General features: G+C 49.0%; 6 protein-coding genes across 7 annotated transcripts; 2 read left to right on the forward strand and 4 right to left on the reverse strand.

Moving 5' to 3' along the window:
* Positions 1–163: 163 nt before the first annotated feature.
* Positions 164–2,181, forward strand: SPPG_09208 (uncharacterized protein; the record flags this gene model as incomplete). The annotated part of the gene is made up of 5 exons (XM_016757365.1): positions 164–746; positions 823–919; positions 978–1,010; positions 1,084–1,270; positions 1,333–2,181. The coding sequence occupies 5 exons, from the start codon at positions 164–166 to the stop codon at positions 2,179–2,181; spliced, it is 1,749 nt and encodes a 582-aa protein (XP_016608305.1).
* SPPG_04596 (uncharacterized protein) lies at positions 2,167–6,050 on the reverse strand. The gene is made up of 11 exons (XM_016752831.1): positions 5,817–6,050; positions 5,461–5,738; positions 5,170–5,338; positions 4,984–5,103; positions 4,626–4,913; positions 4,405–4,558; positions 4,169–4,349; positions 3,967–4,089; positions 3,694–3,903; positions 3,449–3,628; positions 2,167–3,375 (listed from the first exon to the last, which is right to left on the reverse strand). Exons 1-11 carry the CDS (start codon positions 5,956–5,958, stop codon positions 2,458–2,460), a joined length of 2,763 nt encoding a protein of 920 aa, XP_016608306.1. The 5' UTR covers positions 5,959–6,050; the 3' UTR covers positions 2,167–2,457.
* A 50-nt stretch (positions 6,051–6,100) lies between these two features.
* On the reverse strand, positions 6,101–6,951 carry SPPG_04597 (uncharacterized protein). Its single transcript, XM_016752832.1, has one exon. The coding sequence runs from the start codon at positions 6,884–6,886 to the stop codon at positions 6,143–6,145; it is 744 nt and encodes a 247-aa protein (XP_016608307.1). The 5' UTR covers positions 6,887–6,951; the 3' UTR covers positions 6,101–6,142.
* Positions 6,952–7,282: 331 nt separating this feature from the next.
* Positions 7,283–10,047, reverse strand: SPPG_04598 (5-methyltetrahydropteroyltriglutamate-homocysteine S-methyltransferase). Its single transcript, XM_016752833.1, has 3 exons — positions 9,510–10,047; positions 7,863–9,444; positions 7,283–7,801 (listed from the first exon to the last, which is right to left on the reverse strand). Exons 1-3 carry the CDS (start codon positions 10,009–10,011, stop codon positions 7,456–7,458), a joined length of 2,430 nt encoding a protein of 809 aa, XP_016608308.1. The 5' UTR covers positions 10,012–10,047; the 3' UTR covers positions 7,283–7,455.
* Positions 10,048–10,670: 623 nt separating this feature from the next.
* SPPG_04599 (uncharacterized protein) lies at positions 10,671–12,420 on the reverse strand. Its single transcript, XM_016752834.1, has 4 exons — positions 12,233–12,420; positions 12,097–12,173; positions 11,654–12,029; positions 10,671–11,591 (listed from the first exon to the last, which is right to left on the reverse strand). Exons 1-4 carry the CDS (start codon positions 12,363–12,365, stop codon positions 10,999–11,001), a joined length of 1,179 nt encoding a protein of 392 aa, XP_016608309.1. The 5' UTR covers positions 12,366–12,420; the 3' UTR covers positions 10,671–10,998.
* Positions 12,421–12,522: 102 nt separating this feature from the next.
* SPPG_04600 lies at positions 12,523–17,934 on the forward strand. 2 transcript variants are annotated; one of them, XM_016752835.1, is made up of 11 exons: positions 12,523–13,143; positions 13,209–13,284; positions 13,362–13,403; positions 13,496–14,653; positions 14,712–14,766; positions 14,830–14,935; positions 14,992–15,097; positions 15,157–15,404; positions 15,481–15,617; positions 15,703–15,747; positions 15,830–17,934. In XM_016752835.1, the coding sequence occupies exons 4-11, from the start codon at positions 14,432–14,434 to the stop codon at positions 17,860–17,862; spliced, it is 2,952 nt and encodes a 983-aa protein (XP_016608310.1). In that variant the 5' UTR covers positions 12,523–13,143; positions 13,209–13,284; positions 13,362–13,403; positions 13,496–14,431; the 3' UTR covers positions 17,863–17,934. The 2 variants fall into 2 exon arrangements, with proteins under 2 accessions (XP_016608310.1, XP_016608311.1); XM_016752836.1 differs by having other exon boundaries at positions 13,209–13,403.
* Positions 17,935–17,999: the final 65 nt, after the last annotated feature.

A 17,999-nucleotide genomic window follows, 5' to 3' on the forward strand; every position in this document is an offset into this window, starting at 1 on the left:
AACGGTCCGAGAGGCTTTACGAATTTCTTTTCTTCACTGTTCTTTTGTTACCATCTAGATGTAACGGCATTGGCCATTGTAAAGCATACGATTTCTAACCTACCCATTATACACCGCACAACTCTTCCACATTGCAGTATTGAAAACATCCTCTCTTGTATGAATGGAAAGCGATAACCGCTTATCAGAGGTCGCCGCGTCCCACCGACGTTCTTCCCGGCTACGAAACGCGCACGTCCATCATAAAAGCGGCAAGGCCGCCTCTGATACCAACAAACAGGCGACATTTGCTACTCCAAAAGTAGATCGTTGCCGGGAAAGCAAGTTTCAGAATGGAAGGATCATCCGAGGACTAGAGGATGGTGACGAGCATGCGTCTATTGACCGAACTGCATGTTCGGCGGATGTATGTGAGGAAAGCCTCGCAGCAGGACAGAAGCGGAAGCGGAGAGGGAGGACAACTGAATCTTCTCGGACGGGTACGGCGCTGAGACGGCCGCAGACGATGTGCACCAAAGTCCAGAAAGATCGCGGGTGCAGTGGCACAATTGACAGCTTGTCGAAAGGCAGAGCTCAGACTCCTCTCCACAATGTAGCCCTGGAATCGCATACTCAAGGGGGCACGGTGCGGTCAGAGAGTCAAGTTATGAACGACAGTGACGACGATGCAGACTTGGTGATGGACCCAAGTGACGTCCTCTGGAGCTCTCCGTCGAAGAAGACTAAAAACCGGGCTACTTGTAAAGGTACAGAAAGAATGATGGAATGGTTGAGGACCATCCTACATATTCGAGATACTGAAGTTCTGTTTCGACCTTACAGCAAAGCGAACGAGCAAGCCTGCGGTAAAGGGAGGAAAGCGAGATTATCACGCAGGGAGCTCCTCGGTAGCGGAAAGTAATGTAAATGGTTGCGCTGGGTATGCATGGGCGCGGATCTTATCGTCATTGTGATCTAAGCTCACTCCTTCGTTCCAGATCAGACAGCGATATAGATCGAGGAGATGCGAGGTTTGCACAGCGTGCTTGCTACAATGGTCAGGTTTCCTTGTCCACCTCTAAAAGTGTATATTTATCGGTGCAGCCTGCGAATACCTGGAGAGGCTGTGCTGGCGTTCTTTGCCGAAGACCGACGATATTATCCCGCCCAAATTAAGAGTTATAATCCTACTACGGCCAAGTATAAAGTCTCGTTCGCTCAAGGCTATACCAGATCTTTGCCAAGAAACAAGTTCCATACTCAATTTGAGAAGGCATTCAAGATGGTTGAGGTAAGAGATGAATCCTTTCCCCGTTGCCAACTTGATCTGCCACGATGACACACTGCCTCCAGGTCGGCGATATACGGGGTTATTATTATCATTCAAACGAGTCACCGCGTCGCCATGAAAATAACTCTCCGTTCGCGTGCGAACTAGACGCCGTGCTGCCCGCCATTGGGCTGTTGGTTTCTGGTCCTGTGGATCAATGCCGTAGAGCTGACGCATTCTTCAATGGAAAAGTGAAGCAATTAGAGCACAATCTCTCATATGGACCATTTGAGAAAGATCAGATTGATATGGTGGTACGCGTGGTGAAGGAGAGATTTTTTGCAAGTCTTTTTGCAAAAGGGGGAACCTCGGCGGAAGACGAAGGGGATGAGTTGGACAACAAGGGCTCGATGGGGAACCGGGACCCAAGAGATATTCTAGAAAGGGAAAGTGCGAAGACTTCCGCATCTGAGGAGCAAACCCACGTTGGGCGACTACCTTCTCCTCCACCATCTCAGTCACGACATATTCCCCCTGCCACAGCGGAACCAGAAAGCAGCGCCATAGAGCCAAATGCATCCAGTTCGTCCCATGGGATCAAGCATGACAAACCAGCAGAGGTGAAGAGAGACATTTCTCACAGCGAAGATCAAATAACCTGCATTTCAGAATCCGGTTCATCATCGTCTCTTGCACTTCTCTCCACACCGTTAAAAGCCGACAAATTTACCCGCCTGGTTCTCCTTCCTGAAGCTTTGGTTCGAATTATCATGGCACGAAATAACCAAACCTACCAGGAAGCGGAAAAAGAGTTACGAATATCTGTTACACGGAACCGCTTGAATTGGGTGGAAGAGGTAATGACTGCTTTGCATTGCGTAGTAATGGGAGAAGTGGTCGGTAAAGGTAGAAGAAGGTTGGAATGTGACTAAGAGGTTTTCATTAGCTGTATTATACTCCAAGAATTACATGATATCACGTCGACGCTTCTTTGTGCATTTAAGATATATCCACCCTTCTAGAGGGATGATCCATTTGAGGTATTCTATTGTGTACCTAGGCGACGGAGGCTGGCCCAAGCTATGATCATCAGTCAATGACAGCCAGCCCTTCCGTGCCTTGCCACGACCGGGGAAGCTATTGGGACTACAAATCCTAGATAAAAATATCGCCCGTGCAAAATGATGAACATCCGCATGACTCCTACGTCAATGCGTCTTTCCTTGAACTTTCCTGTTCTTCTCTTCTTGCTCGTCATCCACGTCCATATCGGCATCCCAATCTTCATCCTCATTCAAACCCTGCACCGTCTTCCATATCCTCCTCCCCCAGTTCCCGATCTTTGTCCACTCTCTCTTCTCCACCCGATCTTCCACCACGCGCCACAGAAAATCAACCCCATCAACCCACTTGGATATCACCTCTTGAAGCGTATTTCGCGCTCCGCGGGTTGAATTCCAGTATGGAAGGGCAACATCACGTACTTTAACCAACGCCTTATTCTCCGCAAGGTGTAGGCGATCCCACAAATGCAAGAACTCCTTCTCAGCAGTTTGAGAAAGGCGAAGCGTTAGCGCTCGTGCATCTCGCGCATATACCGCAATACGTGCTCGAGCAACTGGCAAATTGTTTTTTAAAGCAACCTTCGCGTCACGGAATGCGTGTCGCAGGGATGGAGCGACAACGTCCACCAAAACCACCATTGCGTCACGCCACTCTTGTCGAACGCGTTCCAGCCATGGGACGACATAAAACCGTCCAAAGTCCAAAACCGCACGGTATTGCTCGGTATTTTTAAACTGTGTCCATTGACGCTGTGCGCGATCCTTGGCAGGATGCAATACCACATCGACCTTCTCATATAGAGGGACGAGAACGGGCTGACTGTGCTTGAGGACTTCATCTTTCGCAAGTGTATATGCGGGTAGCACCTGACTGTCCCAAATCTGTTGCCGGAACTTAGTCACACGTGGATCATCAAGAGGACACACTCTGTTGGAGCCTGGTTCACACATAACATCCAAAAGCGAGCGGGACAAGTAAATAGTGAGCACGACCCACACGAACGTCCGGAGGAATGAGCGCAGAGCGCTCCGCGGCTTTTGTGAGAGCATCGTACTCAGTGCCTGTCATAGAGATTTGTTTACTTTTAGGAAAAAAAACACATTAACACAACAGTAGATACATTCATATACTTACTTTTAGATCGCGATTGGCAGCTAGTAGGTCTTGTTTAGAATGATCCGGATGGACTACCGCAATCTCTGTTGGCTTATGTCCTGATCTTTCTCTGTCTCTTCGCTTTGCGATCCTCTTTAGCAATCCTTCATTGGCTTGTTTGATGTCGCGAACGGCGTAGCACACTTCGGAAAGGCGTATCTATTGGTTCCATTAAATACGAATCAGCTACAAGATAGCATATTGTCCTCCAATAGCCTACATACCATTTGCCAGACCTTGCCACGAGGTCTTTTCTTGCCTTCTTCTGTCAGCCTTCGCGCCAGTAGTCGGCTCTCGTTCAGGTTGCGTTCGTACATAGAGGTCCAAGCTGTAAGCACGCGCGAATGCAGACCTTGTGCACCTTTCGCGGCAGTTCTTCGGAGTGGGTTTTGCGAGGTGTCGGATGCAATAATCCAGGTTAAGGTGTCCAGCAGCTGTTTTGTAGCAATATTAATCACAAAATGACTGCAGAAAGAAAGGATGACAAAACGGCATACCTCGTTGCGCACAACGGTATCTCTTTCACATCGCACCTCATCCAAAAGAAAAGTGAATGCGCTCTCGGGTGTTTCATTGGTATACACAAGGCGTGGTTTCGTATCGACACCAAAAGTCCATTGCTAATGTTCCAGATCAGTCATGACCTGCTGCTTCGCCTGCCACCTCATGTGCTCTACGTCATGGAATTGCACGCGGTACCTTGATCATATCATACGCAGTTCTAATGTTTGCCTGCATCTCATCTCCCTTCTTTCTTCTCCGCAATGCAGACTGTTCAGAGACCGCAACTCGCATCAACAGTACAAAGTCACGAACGGTAATCGAGGGTAACCCCTTTCTGCGATCCTCTCTGCGCTTTGATAGCTGTATTATATCCAAGCTTCCGAAATAGAGTTAGCACTTGCAAATGCAGTTTAATAAAACGTCCTGATTACCTATGCAGCAAACGCTGCAAATAATCCAAAGCCGCCTGTTGAACGGAAATCGCGATGCTGCTGCCGACCGTAGAATCGTCGTCAATTCCTGTCCTTCCTCTTGGCGACGCGATGTCTGGAGTGGAGAACAGTGGTAGCAAGAATTTCATCCAATCTGAACACACGCGGGTATAGGTCGGTGAATATTTAGTTGAGTGACACTGGCTCTCGTTCACACTTACACTTGAGCCCCGCAGGATGCGCCACATGGGTGGGACTTCTGCCCACATTTCCGTACCTGCTGACAGCAACTCGCTGTTGGGCACATATCCATATAAGGCTATGTCCAACAGCCGGGTTGGTTCCCAAGATTGAAGAGTATGTCTCGAACATTTCGTCCGCAGACGTTCGACCTGATTTTTCGGATACAACATCCTCGAAAAACATATCCTCATCTTTCGATGCGATGAGCTGCAGAATGAGGGCGTAGCCGATAGAAGCACTGCTAAATGAGGACCCGGTCGCAAGCGCTGTACAAGTATTCTAGAAGTTAGGAACACAGAAATCGGAAGAAACTGAGACCCAGGCAACAGCGCGTACCTTTCTTTTGCGAATCAATGAGATTCTTCACTACTCCGGGTAAGTCTGTAGCGACATCCAGGTCGCTCAAGGCGCCTGTTAACACCCGCTTAACCGGCTCTGGCGTGAACGTTATTGGCCCTGGCGATTGAGAATCCGCTTAGTTACCTCAGTTATCCAGGAAAAGTCTAAAGTGGATGCACCAACCTTGCCCTTCCCACTTTTGTAATGAAAAATTCTTCCCAAATATTGGCACGCGCAGCTTCAGCTGTTGTGCTATGATCTGATCCAAAGCTTCTGCTAGTCCTTTGACAGGCTCCGGGGAACGCCTCTTCACAAAGGTTCCCACTAGACTTTCAATACTGGCAACATCCAGCTACGAGCCGCCCGAAAATCAAAATGTCAGTCGTCTGAGGGCACAATGTGGACATTGATGGGTCCCCTCCCGGAATAACAGATAGTTCGGCCCCATCATCCTGCTTTCAACTATCTGCTCACCTTAGTCAGCCCTTCCAGACCCTCCGTATGTGGGTTCCCCGAATCCGCTTTCTTCTCACTTTTTTTAGCGCTTTCCTTTGATATGGCTGGCTGCGGCGTGGCAGCACGGGGTCGTGTCTCTGTTCGGATGGACGTCGCGTTTGTGACATCGGGAACAATATGTTCAGGATAGTCAGGCTCCCCAGTCAAGTCTGTCACTTCGTGCTCGTCGTCTAAAGAACGTTGACGGAGCCCTGACCCATCCGGTAGCGGTGCAGTGGCAAGTGCGGCAAAATACCCTGTTGGGACGCAGATCGAGGGCTAAGCACGAGCAAGCACCATGGATGGGATTGCTCACATAGACAGACGGCACCTACCACTAGCGCCAGAGGAAGTTTTATTCAACGGTGTCTTGGAACCCGTATTGCTGCTGTTCCTACTGGAACGCGGAGATCCTGCTGGCGACTCGCCCTCCTTCTTCGTTCTCTTATTAACCGGTACCGTCTCCCAAGAAGACATTATACACACAACAAATGGGTAGTGTCGCGATGATGTGAATAAAGACTCTAGAGGTGGAGAGAGGAACCCTGCTATTGATGCTACGTAAAACGTTCCGATCACAAACAGCAGCTGCCTGTCGCGCTTGCTGGCGCAGGGTGGGTAGGCACGTGACAGACATTTGTTTATATTCCTGGTTAATATCTTACAAAAACCATGCGAACGCTTCTCGAAAAGCTTGCTCCCCTCCCTCCTCAATGATGCCACCATGACATGGTATTATCCTCCCAAACCGCCAGTTCTCCGCTACGTATTTTACATCCTTCCGCATTTCCGCGGCATTGCTGGTATTCATGTATCGAGAAAAGAATCGATGCATCCCGCTGTTAGGCTTCAGCTTCGAGTAAATAGCGCGCAAAACAACGTTGAAGGAATGCCCTGGTGGATATTGATCGGTAGGCGGCATATTGAAGAGAAGGTCTGCCGTGAGGAGTGTATTGGTTGGACGATGGAGATACAAGGTATCTTGATTTCCAGATCCAGCGAAATGTCGATGTTCGATTTCATTTTCGAACCCGTACAGTTTGTTCTCGCTTCCCTTCTCTCCCATAATCCCATCAAATTCCAAATCATTCCTCTTTTCTCTCAGTCCAGGGACCCCAATGATCTTGGCCTCTGGCCATCTTTTTTTGTATTCCCCAACATAAAGGTGATGGACCACATTAGGACACACTAGGTATTTGACTCGTCCAAGTTGCTCCAGCTTTTCCGTTGTCGGAGCGTCGAGTGGCGTGGGTGAGAGCAGAAAAAGATCGCCGTTCCCCAGGCGAACAGCAGACATACGGATGCCTACGGGGAATACACTAAACCTGGAAAATGGCCTTGAAAACGTGGTTATGGATGCATCCAGGGTGCGGATAATGGTCGGCGCTGATGGTGAGGATGTCATCGTTTTCCTTTCCTGTTTTTGTTTGATAGGTTCTTTTAGCTGGCAGAATAAGTCTAAGGTTGAGCTAGCGCTCTGTATTTATACCTTCTTGATTTTCCGCCTAGTGTCGTGACATCATCAATCTATTCGCCACGCGTCGACCGATGTGTGTTGATGACATGCGCGAACGACAGCGGGGATGCTGCAGCTTTCAACATCTTTTCGTTCAAAGGTTTCTCTCCAACCTGACTTGTCCTCCACGTAATGTGGTGCTGACGATCATGAAAGGCTGTAAACACGAAATAAATTGGCGATAAAACTGTCGTAGCCGACAGGATTGTCCCCATAATTCGGCAGCACCAACTAAAGGATCTGCACAGCAGCTTCCGCAAGTTCAGGCTGTTTAGGCTCAGATAACTGGAAAGAGGCCGAAATTCTATCCCCAGACAGCAGCATGCCAACAGAACGTGATGTATTGTTCACAGGATATTATCGGAGCAAGATGCAAGAATACCAGGGCAAAAATACTAATTATGGCAAATATTTTATATACAATGAACCGTATCTATCACCTTCGTCGTTGACAAAAATTATGCAGACTTCCTGAAAGACTCGGCGACTCTACACATGTTGCTCAACGCGCGCTCAGTCTCGGGCCACCCACGCGTTTTAAGACCACAGTCGGGGTTAACCCAGACCAAATCTTTTTTCAGGTACTTTAGCATCTCTTGCAAGCGTTCCCGCATCTCTTCTTCGGATGGAACACGGGGGGAGTGGATATCGTAGAGACCAGGCCCAATGCCGTTGGTGTATCCATATCGCTCGAATGCATTAAGAAGCTTGAGATCGGATTTTGAGTTCTCAATAGTAATGGCATCAGCATCGAGAGCTTGGATCGTGGAGAAGATGTCGTTAAAGTCAGAGTAGCACATATGGCTGGATAACAAAACGATTAGTTTAGCATGTGCCGATATGCAATCATCAAACAATAACGTACGTGTGAATCTGAGTGGTGTCCTCAACCCCAGTGGAGGAGAGCAAGAAGGCACGAGCAGCCCAGTTGAGGTATTCCTGCCAGTCAGAGTGACGAAGGGGAAGACCTTCACGGATGGCAGGCTCATCAATCTGGATGACGGGGATGCCAGCGCGCTCAAGGTCTTGTACTTCTTTCCGAATCGCCAAAGCCAATTGGAAGGCAGTGTCCCGGCGCGGTTGGTCATCGCGCACAAAGGACCATTGGAGCATGGTCACGGGTCCAGTGAGCATACCCTTCATCGCTTTTTGGGTCTTGGATTGGGCGTACTTGGACCATTCAACGGTCATTGGGTTGGGACGCGAGACGTCACCGTAGATGATTGGGGGTTTGACACACCGGGAGCCGTAGGACTGCACCCATCCGTTTTGGGAAAATACGTAACCCTTGAGATTCTCTCCAAAATACTCCACCATGTCATTACGCTCAAACTCGCCATGAACGAGGACGTCGAGGCCGACTTGTTCTTGGAATCTGATGCACTTGTCAGTCTCTGCTTTGATGAAGGCTTCATACTCGGCGGGGGTCCATTCGCCCTTCTTCAACTTTTGACGAGCGACGCGGACTTCCTTAGTTTGAGGGAAGGAGCCAACAGTGGTTGTGGGAAACGGGGGAAGGTTAAGCTTGGCCTGCTGTGCGGCTGCGCGCTGGGGAAAGGGAGACTTGCGCTTGAACATCTCCTCAGTGACAGCCTTCATCTCAGCCTGGACCTGAGGGTCATGAATCAGCGGTGACGTACGGCGAGCTTGCATGCTTTTGCGGTTGGCGCTGAGAGCATCCGCGACTGCGTCTTCTCCTTGATTTACAGCCTTGGTAATAATGGCGATTTCGCTGAGCTTCTGTACGGCGAATGATAACCAGTCAAGAATGGTTTTATCCATTTTGGTTTCTGCCTCGAGGCTGTGAGGAGTGTGCAGCATGCTGCAGGATGGGGCGACAAAGACCTTGTCAGAGCCAAGGAGGCCAACAGCGCGACGGACGGTGGCGATCGCGGCGTCCAGATCCGCTTTCCAGATGTTACGACCGTTGATGACTCCGACGGAAAGGGCAAGATTCTTGTCTTGGGCTATCTTGAGAACGGCATCGAGCTCCTCAGGAGCCCGAACGAGGTCGACGTGAAGAGCCGCGATGGGCAGGTTGGCAACAATGTCGAGGTTCTCGCCAAGACGACCAAAGTAGTTAGCGACCAAAATTTTGATGCCAGACACGGCGGATAGTTTGGTGTAAGCTTTGGAGTAGTGGTTCTTGAACTCGGCGGGAAGGTCAAAGGTCAAGATTGGTTCGTCAATCTGGACCCACTCGGCCCCGGCGTTGGCCAATTCACGAAGAAGGCTCTCGTACACGGGAAGTAACCGATCAAGAAGGCTAATAGGATCGAACGATTGACCTTTGGCAGCTTTGCCAAGACGAAGGAAGGAGACTGGACCAAGAAGAACTGGGCGGGTCTTGATACCGAGAGCCTTGGCTTCGACAAACTCGTCAATGGGTTTGCGCGAGCGAAGTGTGAATTCTTGGTTTGCTTGGAATTCGGGTACGATAAAGTGGTCTTGAAATGAAGTTTATGTTAGCTTGGTGCCATTTGCAAAGCGATGAGACAGATACAATGCTTACAGTTGGTATCGAACCACTTCTTCATTTCCATTGCAGGAACGTCGATGCCTTCGTCGGGCCTTTGAAGTCCTCGGCCCATAGCAAAGTAGGCCTCGAGGGGGAACTTCAGACCCTGGTATTTTTGTGGGATGACACCGAAAAGGTGCAAATGATCGAGGACCTGGTCGTAGAAAGAGAAGTCGTTCGAAGGAATGTGACCATCCTGTACGCCAGCCTTCTTTTGGATGTTCCAGTGCTCAGCGCGCAAGTTCTTTGCACCGGTAAGCAGTGCCTTTTCATCAAGCTTTCCATTCCAATAATTCTCGACCAGCTTCTTCAGCTCACGGTTTGCACCAATGCGGGGGAACCCCAAGTTTGTTGCTGTGACCATTGTGATTGAAGATCGATGAAAAGATGAGATGTAGTACGTCGATCGGGAGGCTTTGTGAGGTACGAGTAAACCAAAAAGTGGAATCCTTTTATAAACATGCAGCGGGAAGCGTGTGGGGAAGGACAACCCCATCGATGGGGCAAAGGGTCAAAGGCCTGGAGGAAAAGCGTTGGGCGTTCTCCCCACAAACTACCTTGGTCATTACGCAATCCGCTATGCATGACTGCGCCACAGGCCCCAAATATGGGGAAATTATGGTCTTGTATCACCTTCCACGCCCCAAGCTTTTGAGAGCTTTTGGGGGAAGCAACACGCGAGACGCAACATGGCGGGCTGACGCGAAACGTTGTGGGGAGAATACGCCCAAGAGGAACCCGCGGGCGGGAGCGGCGATTGCTGAGCAACGCAGTTTTGGCATAGCAGTGATACACCAGATGTCACGATGGGCGTTCGCCAATTAAGGTACTGATTATGTGGGACTTGCAAGGATGGGGGCCTGAGGAACTGAGTAGGTTGTGTCAACGGCGACTGGACCTGCCGCCGACCAGAGTATTAGTGCTGTAGAAGCGTGTATCCTTTGCATTTGATAATCCTGGATGTTTGGCCCTGGGCTATTTCCCTTGTCTCAGTGACAATGAGTTCCACTGTGTGCCGGTTAAAGCATTTTTGACTGCTGTAAATCCGGGATGAATGTTGGGGCTCTCCTTTTGGTTTTCAAGGTTCTGCCGGTCCTTCCTGCCCCAAGATCTTGAGCACGCGCAGCTAAGCTCACGTGTTCTAATATGAATAAATGTCCGAAAACGCTACTTAGTGTATTGGCAAAAACAAATGTCAGTGCCTCCACACCAGGGAATGAACCGGCGACAACCAGTTCGGAAAAGCTAACTAGCTAACTCCTTACAAGTAACTAACTACTACTAGGCCCAATTACACATGCATAACGGTTGGTCAACCGGGTAACTAAGCCCACCACCACGAGAGAAATCCTACTAGCCCATTGATTCCGAAATTCTTAGTCGGAGGATGTTTCAGCGAAAACGCTACTTATGATCATGTTGATGCAAGCGGATTTACAGTTATAGATGCGCTCCGCAGAATATGCTCATGCTTTATTTAGCCCTACATCCTTGTTCCTGCCGAACGGCAAAGTATTTCATGTATCAATGACTGACATCTCTCCATCAAATACTGCAAGACAGACTGCCCGTGAGCCTTCTCCATTTCCTCTTGCTTTTGTCCAGTTGGAACAAAAACATCCCCGTCTTTTGCCAACCCAATATCGAATAGTCGATCCAGATATGTGTCAACATCACTGTCGTTAAGAACTAGGCTAGATTCCGATTGAGTCATCAGGTCCGTCATTAGCGACCGCAGGGATTCATAAATGGGAAGCAACTCTTTGTCGATCGGTTCGAATCGAATCATAATATTATAGACTTGTTCCGATACTTTGTGAAAAAGATTTTTGAGAGCTCCTTGCCCCGGAAGAACCATATTGGCTGGTTGGCCTGGTACAACAAAAGCGCCGTCTACGCGGCCTGCGTCGATCATTTGAACTTCGTGTTCCAGTGGCGTAATGTCGGACAATGTGCAATCCTCGTGAGCAGCGAGATGTGACAAATGCTTGGAGATGGTCGCTAAACGATCGTGAATTGCCATTAGCTGTGGATCAATATCTTCAGTGAGGTTATCAAGGTGGCCAAGGAGACGATCTGTGGACAAAAATTGGGGAAAGATCAAAATCAGTCTGGCAACTGGACATGTTCTGACTTACGAATTTTATTTAACGTTGATATCATGATAGCTTGCCCCGTCGGCAATTCTGATCCTAATGTATCTGCGAGAGGAGCTGGAGGTCGGTCAGGGTTGACGAACGCCCCATTCCTCATGAATTTTCTCTCGATTTCTAGCACTCTCTCTTTCAAATGATTTACATCTTCCGCTGTGAAAGCACCAGACTGGTCCATCTCTGCACAGCGACGTAATATAAGTGCCAGCTGCTCATAGACGGGGTAAAGGTCTTCATCGATGCGACTAATTTTCCCCCAGGTGTAGAATAACATGGTCCAGATGGTATCCAAAACCTCATCAATGCGATTGCGCTCTGCATTAGGATTGGACTCGCGGACCGCACGCAAGTCGAACATGATCTATTGCAGCATGTTTCCAGTTTTCGTGAACATTTTTCTAGCTACTTAAATATATGATTAAACTTACAAGAGCGAGCTCGTCTGCCTTCTTGTTCAAGTCATTCAAGGTCACATTATTGCGAGTATGATGCCGAAGTTTCGAAACTGGTTGATTGTCAAAAAGCGTTCCTAACATGTCCATAACTAAACTGAATTTTACGTACAATCATGCCTGAACTGAAACAGCTTTTGCAAAATCGGTTGTTCGTCTACCGGTACTGAGTGCCGATCCTCGGATTTAACGCCTGGCTTGCCTCTCGGCTTCGCATGGTTAGGTTTTGCTGCAATGTCTGGCATTTTGCGTGAGGAGAAGAGTGTTATTTGTTTTTTGGTTTCTGAGGACGTTTTATAAGGGCTCATGACTGGAAATGACACATGATGATCGGTGATCACCCGCCCATCGCGCGGTGATCCAAGTGGTCGTGATATACACTACACAGAAAATATAAAAGTATTCCGTATCTTTTACTAACGAGGGCGCAATACAACTTTATGTTGGCCAAAAGTCGCCGAAAACCATCTTCATCAACTCATAACCAGCTGGCCGAGATGTCCAATGACAGCTGGTTTCAAAACCTTGCCCGACAACACGCAAGAACAATTACCACGACAGCTAGAAGCCTTTGTTGATTAAGCTACTACCCTGCTGGCGGCTTATTTCGCTGGCATTTACATCGACCTTTTCTGATACCAAACTGCCCTCAAGCTGGTCATGTGTTGTGGAGCCCAGCCTGGCTACCAACCACATAACAATTTTGGGCCATTCAAGAGCATGATCTTTGGTAGCACTCGTTACTATGGAGGAGCATCTTTGCGAGCAACCTCGCGTGCCATTGACTTCTGACTTTAGAATGTTTTGAGCAGCAGCAGCAAAGTAGCGCTCCGACTTTGTTGTTCCGAAACACGTGAATTCGGACAAACGGCTCTAGAAACTCCTACGTAAAAAAGTAACGCGCTCCAGGTTGCGAGTAGAGCAGAAAGGGCGCCGCGCAGAGGCAGACGTTGCGCGGAAGCAACGGTTAAAGGACAACCGTCTAGTCTCTCGACACCGGTCCATTCTTTTGCCACCCCGACGGTTAGTTTTGTCGTAGCTCATCCAGTTCGATCTCTCTGCTAACATGTCCCTATTCATCGCTTCAGTCCAATCAGTGTCTTGTGTGCACAGCTGGGAAACTAGTGTGTGTGTGAGGGCCACAGACGCTCTAATTAAGTAGATGTAAGGACTTCCGAGGATGCTCGCTTGTTGTCGTGACGCTTGACGATGGAGTCACTAAATCCACATTCGCCTTTAAGCGCAAAATATAGACTAGGAGCTTATTGGAAGAAACCCCGCAGGTATGTCCAATTCTGTGACTAGATGGATTTGAGGCCGTCCTGCTGTTTGATTGCCTGCCTTATACACTCCATCTAACAGTTGATCACTGCAGCATTCGCTCCGGTGACTAACAGAGCAAGTCGACGAGCGACTTCACCGCCATGGTTCAGGACAAATCTTTACTCGCCGATGGAACCCCTGTCAGATCAAAGCGACTTTTACATCGCCGAGATCCACCAAACCATTCATCACACGCTGTTGTTTTTGAGGGAACATTTAAGATCCCGCTCCCTGATCACCATGTTGACGACGGTCCGATAACCCCCGAATCCGTTGAAGTTCCTACATCACCTGTCAGGAAAAGACCACGACTGAGGTCCGATGGGCAACGCACTGAACTATCCACTAAAGGTGATTTTGAAGATGAGGACGCTTGGACTACCACATTCAAGCGCAAATCGCGTACCACTTCAACATTTCAGGGACGGTCGGCTAACCCCGATGTATCCCCCGCTATCTTTCCATTAGTTTTACTCCCGGAAGCCAGAACGTCGGGTTCTTCCGTTACGCAACAGATCAAAGACTTTTTTTCTTCACCGGTGCCGGCCCTGTTTTGCGGCACTGGGGACAACGGCTGGGAGTTGGGCGGTATTTTAATGGAGTACCATCTCCGCAAACTAGTGGATGCCGATATCGGTGGCGACCTACGCCATGCTGCTGGGTGGGGACGTATGCCGACGCAGTTGAGCCAATGGGTCTCGTATGCAGAAAGAAGGGTGTTAGACGAGGAGCGAGGGACAATAGAACGGGCCCGGAAGAGGGTCAAGTTGCAGAAAGAGGACCCGATTAATCCACGGACGGGAATGCGCTGCCGAAGCGTGGACCTGGAGGTAAACTCTAGCCAGGGTCTGCCGCTGAACATAAGCGCCGCAGATTAGGCAAGAAGAAGCGCCCCATCAACAAAGCACACAAATCAAGTCAACAGTGGACACGTCTGGCTGGTGCGCTAGCGCGAAAAGCGGAGGCAATATGGGACGGTCCGGAGGAAATGAAGGCGTTGTACCAGAAAAAGAGGTATCTCAAAGCAGGGCTGTACTCCTCCGTCTACAAGAGCGACGCCTTGTCCAAACTACGGCCGCGTGCATATCAAGCGCGCTTCAGCTTTCCATTACCAATGAATCATGGAGCAACCCTACTGCAGGAAGAACTTGACTTTGAACTCCCCTATGATATCGTCACACATGTCGCTCTTCTTGGTGGTCCGACAGCTGTAAGTCACCAGTTTCATTGGGCAACATTATGAAAACCGATTCATGACACAACTGCAGTTGAAGGCGCAGGCTACCAAGAAATCGCCCAGTCCATTTTACAGGATCCAGAAAAGTAAGGAGCATTCATTACGTCTTCAAATTGTCCATGTTACTATATCAACGCTTGCATTTTCAGATATTTTTGTTGATCGAAAGCCCCATAAGGGAAAAGAAGTTCCGGTTTGCCAATGCGAGATCCCGTCCAATAATGACCCAGCTTGTAGGGATAATTGTCTGAATAGGTGCGCAACTGGAAGTATTATACAACGCGTGTGATGACGGGCTCACACGTTCTTAGATGCATGTTTATAGAGTGCTCTCCAAAGCACTGTCCTGCGAATGAAAGGTGTTCGAACCAGCGATTTCAAAAGCGAGAGTCAATAAAAGAGCTGGAGGTTGTGTGGGTAGGTCTCCATTATCCTCCACATTGAATGACCTCGCATTCTAACTCAGGTCGTTGTAGACCGCTGTTCGGGGACATGGCCTTCGAACGAAGGTCAACATCCCGCGTGGCAGTATGGTCATAGAGTACCGTGGCGAGATCATATCGCAGGATACATGTATTGAGAGGATGGAAACAATCTATAAGGATGTTGAGAATTACTATTTTCTGAACTATGCCAGAGGAGAAGTCATCGATGCATGCCGGAAAGGGACAGAGGCCAGGTTTGTCAACCATAGTTGCGAACCCAACTGTCACATCGAAAAATGGTTGGTTATATCTTCTGTTTCACCCGAGCTGCGGTCATCACCTTAGTCGTTCTCACACAAACGTGTGTAATATTAGGCTGGTGGATGGGGAATATTGCGTCGGCCTCTTCTCTTCTGAGGATATTTTCGCGGGCTCCGAGCTTACCTACGATTATCGTTTCGAGGCGTTCGGACCCATGCAACAGTGCCTGTGTGGGGCCAAAAGTTGCCGAGGTACAATAAAGTCACGATTACTTGTTCATGATGGTGTGCAATTTTCCCAAGAGTCTTTAACAATCGCTTGGTTGATGGTTGCTAGGTTTTATCGGTTTGAACAAGAAGGTTGAGGCAAAGCAAGATCCTGGTAAAATTACATGTTTCGCGAAGTATGTATCCTGACCGTTATACATTCGCTTATTACCTTCATTTGTTTCTTTGATTCAAAGCAAAATCCAAAAAGACCGGAAAGCAAGGGAAATCGAAAGCTAAATCCACCAAAGTTAAACGTATCAAAGTCAAATCATACGAACGTGAATTTTGGTTGCGAAAACATCAGAGAGAAAAGCTCGCTAGTCAGTATAAGGATGTTTTGAAGAACCGTGGATTCTATGCAGATGCTGGGCTGTTTTTGGTTCGGAATATGAGGAGCGTGGTGGCAAAGGAATTGGGTGAGCGTCATCTGAGTGCTGCAAGCGGTTCGACATCTAGTACTACCCGCAATCGACGAGCCGGAAGTGGTGATGATGACGTTGTTGATGCAATTCCAAAGTTATCGCCGGATATCGTAAGGCGAAGGCGTAGGGGCTTGGACGCTGTCATTGAAGATCTGTGGCTAGTGAGGAAAGCTCTGTTCCCCGGTGATAGAATCGGAGACAATATTGGAGACCGGGGCACATTAGAAGACGTAGAACTCGAGCCTTGGAGTGATAACGATGACATGTCACTCAGCTATGTGGAGACAGGTGATTCAGCTGCTTCCTCTGAACAAAGTGACAACGATGAATTTGATGAATCGAGCACCGAGTCAGACAGTGATGGCGACGCAGAGGGAACTCCCGAAAGGCATCCAGCACTGCAAAGCGAGACAGAGCTTACTCCCGGCAAAAGCAGTGCACTACAGTCTGTGAAACGGTCAGCCGCCGTTAGAGTGCATGATATTAAGAACGACTCCGGGAACCTTCCTTCAGAACTACCTGGTAAACGGAGGAGTTTGCGTGGCCGTGGTCATCGGGACGGAGTTGATACCGAAAACCATTTTCCCAGTAGTCGAAGCGGAGCAGTCCTGGGAGAAGATTCTGAGGGTGAGGGAAGCGACGATGAAATGTTGCCAACGCGTCGATCCCCACGGTTCATCTCCTCAACAGCCAAGAGAAGTCCCGGAAGGAAGACCCAACTCCCACGATCGCTTGTAACCCCTGATCGCCAGGCGCTCTCGCATGCAGAGCAGCAATTATCCCGCAGTGCTGCGCGACAGTCAGGGTCCCGTCAACGTCCCCGAGGTTACCTGAGCACGGATGTATCTCCATCGTTGCAACGAGGAATTAAGAAGTCTGACATCTTAGGTGATGCAACCCCATCGACAGAATCGCCTATGTCTAGAGATGATACCATCATGGGAAAAGAACCTCTCTCGAAACAGCGGGCTGCAAGAGCGCTGCGTAGATCAATAGTAGCCCAAGCACGTCAGGAAACAGTCGCTGAAGACCGTAGTGAGTCGTTGTCAGGATGTGAGACATCCCCGGAAGGAAACGTAGATTCAAATGCTGGTCTTCTGAATTCGTCGGGGACGAAGGCTGATGGATTTTTATCGACACTTCGGAGCTCTCGTCGCCCTGGGATACGGAATCATCGCCGGAGCGATTTGAGCGCTGGCGGTGACGGAGAGTCGACGACAAAGAGCACTGATTCCGTAGTATCATCACACACATGGAGTGCCGGTTCCGACGGTGTCGACAGGCAGCTTCAAGCAGGCACGCGGAAATCAGTACGTCGTTCTCTCAAGTCTGAAGCCATAAAAGCTGGCACCCTGCCGGTCCAGGATGATCATAGATGTCTTGAAATTAATAACACGACACAGAAAGAGGGCGATCCAACCCCTTCAAGTCCTGTGGCAACGCAGGAAGTGGACGCAGTTGCGGCATTGCTGTCATTGTCCGCGTCAGCCATGGACATGGATGATGATCAAACTACCATAATACCAGAAGTAGCACAGGTTGCAAAGGTCCAAGATATAGGACAAGAATCGCGTGCTCCGCTCATGCGAGGAGAGCATGCATCGCTTACTGGGAAACCACTGGTGCCGCAAAGCAAAAAGGAGACCATCAGGACCTACAAAGGAAAGGCTGGTAAACAGCGACTCAGCATGGATATAGTCTCGGTCGATGAGAGCCATGGCCATTTGGTGAACAAGGAGAACAAATTGGATGGAGCGGAACATAATACGGGACGGCGACAGTCGCTAAGGCGACTCTGTAAATAGGAATGCAAATTGGAGGCACTAAATGGACATAATGTAATATTCATAAAACATTGACGACTCCCACACACGTCCAGCTGATAATGATTAGAGTTTCAGCACGTAGGCTGTAAACTAGGATGAATTCTGGCTCTATGCTG

Source organism: Spizellomyces punctatus, assembly GCF_000182565.1.
Source record: "Spizellomyces punctatus DAOM BR117 chromosome Unknown supercont1.7, whole genome shotgun sequence".
Lineage (NCBI taxonomy): Eukaryota > Fungi > Chytridiomycota > Chytridiomycetes > Spizellomycetales > Spizellomycetaceae > Spizellomyces > Spizellomyces punctatus.

Excerpts from the sequence above, each read along its gene's own strand:
- SPPG_04596 (XM_016752831.1), bottom strand. The coding sequence starts at position 5,958 with ATGTCTTCTTGGGAGACGGTACCGGTTAATAAGAGAACGAAGAAGGAG. Across the intron at positions 4,350-4,404 it reads TTGCAGCGTTTGCTGCATAG|CTTGGATATAATACAGCTAT; the intron begins GTAATCAGGACG and ends CTATTTCGGAAG. Across the intron at positions 3,376-3,448 it reads CTGCCAATCGCGATCTAAAA|GCACTGAGTACGATGCTCTC; the intron begins GTAAGTATATGA and ends TCTCTATGACAG.
- SPPG_04597 (XM_016752832.1), bottom strand. The coding sequence starts at position 6,886 with ATGACATCCTCACCATCAGCGCCGACCATTATCCGCACCCTGGATGCA.
- SPPG_04598 (XM_016752833.1), bottom strand. The coding sequence starts at position 10,011 with ATGGGGTTGTCCTTCCCCACACGCTTCCCGCTGCATGTTTATAAAAGG. Across the intron at positions 9,445-9,509 it reads GAAGTGGTTCGATACCAACT|ACCACTTTATCGTACCCGAA; the intron begins GTAAGCATTGTA and ends CTTCATTTCAAG. Across the intron at positions 7,802-7,862 it reads GACACCACTCAGATTCACAC|CCATATGTGCTACTCTGACT; the intron begins GTACGTTATTGT and ends TTTGTTATCCAG.
- SPPG_04599 (XM_016752834.1), bottom strand. The coding sequence starts at position 12,365 with ATGCCAGACATTGCAGCAAAACCTAACCATGCGAAGCCGAGAGGCAAG. Across the intron at positions 12,174-12,232 it reads GTTTCAGTTCAGGCATGATT|TTTCGAAACTTCGGCATCAT; the intron begins GTACGTAAAATT and ends ACAATCAACCAG. Across the intron at positions 11,592-11,653 it reads ATCAACGTTAAATAAAATTC|ATCGTCTCCTTGGCCACCTT; the intron begins GTAAGTCAGAAC and ends TTTTGTCCACAG.
- SPPG_04600 (XM_016752836.1), top strand. The coding sequence starts at position 14,432 with ATGAAGGCGTTGTACCAGAAAAAGAGGTATCTCAAAGCAGGGCTGTAC. Across the intron at positions 14,767-14,829 it reads ATTTTACAGGATCCAGAAAA|ATATTTTTGTTGATCGAAAG; the intron begins GTAAGGAGCATT and ends TTGCATTTTCAG. Across the intron at positions 15,618-15,702 it reads TGGGGCCAAAAGTTGCCGAG|GTTTTATCGGTTTGAACAAG; the intron begins GTACAATAAAGT and ends GATGGTTGCTAG.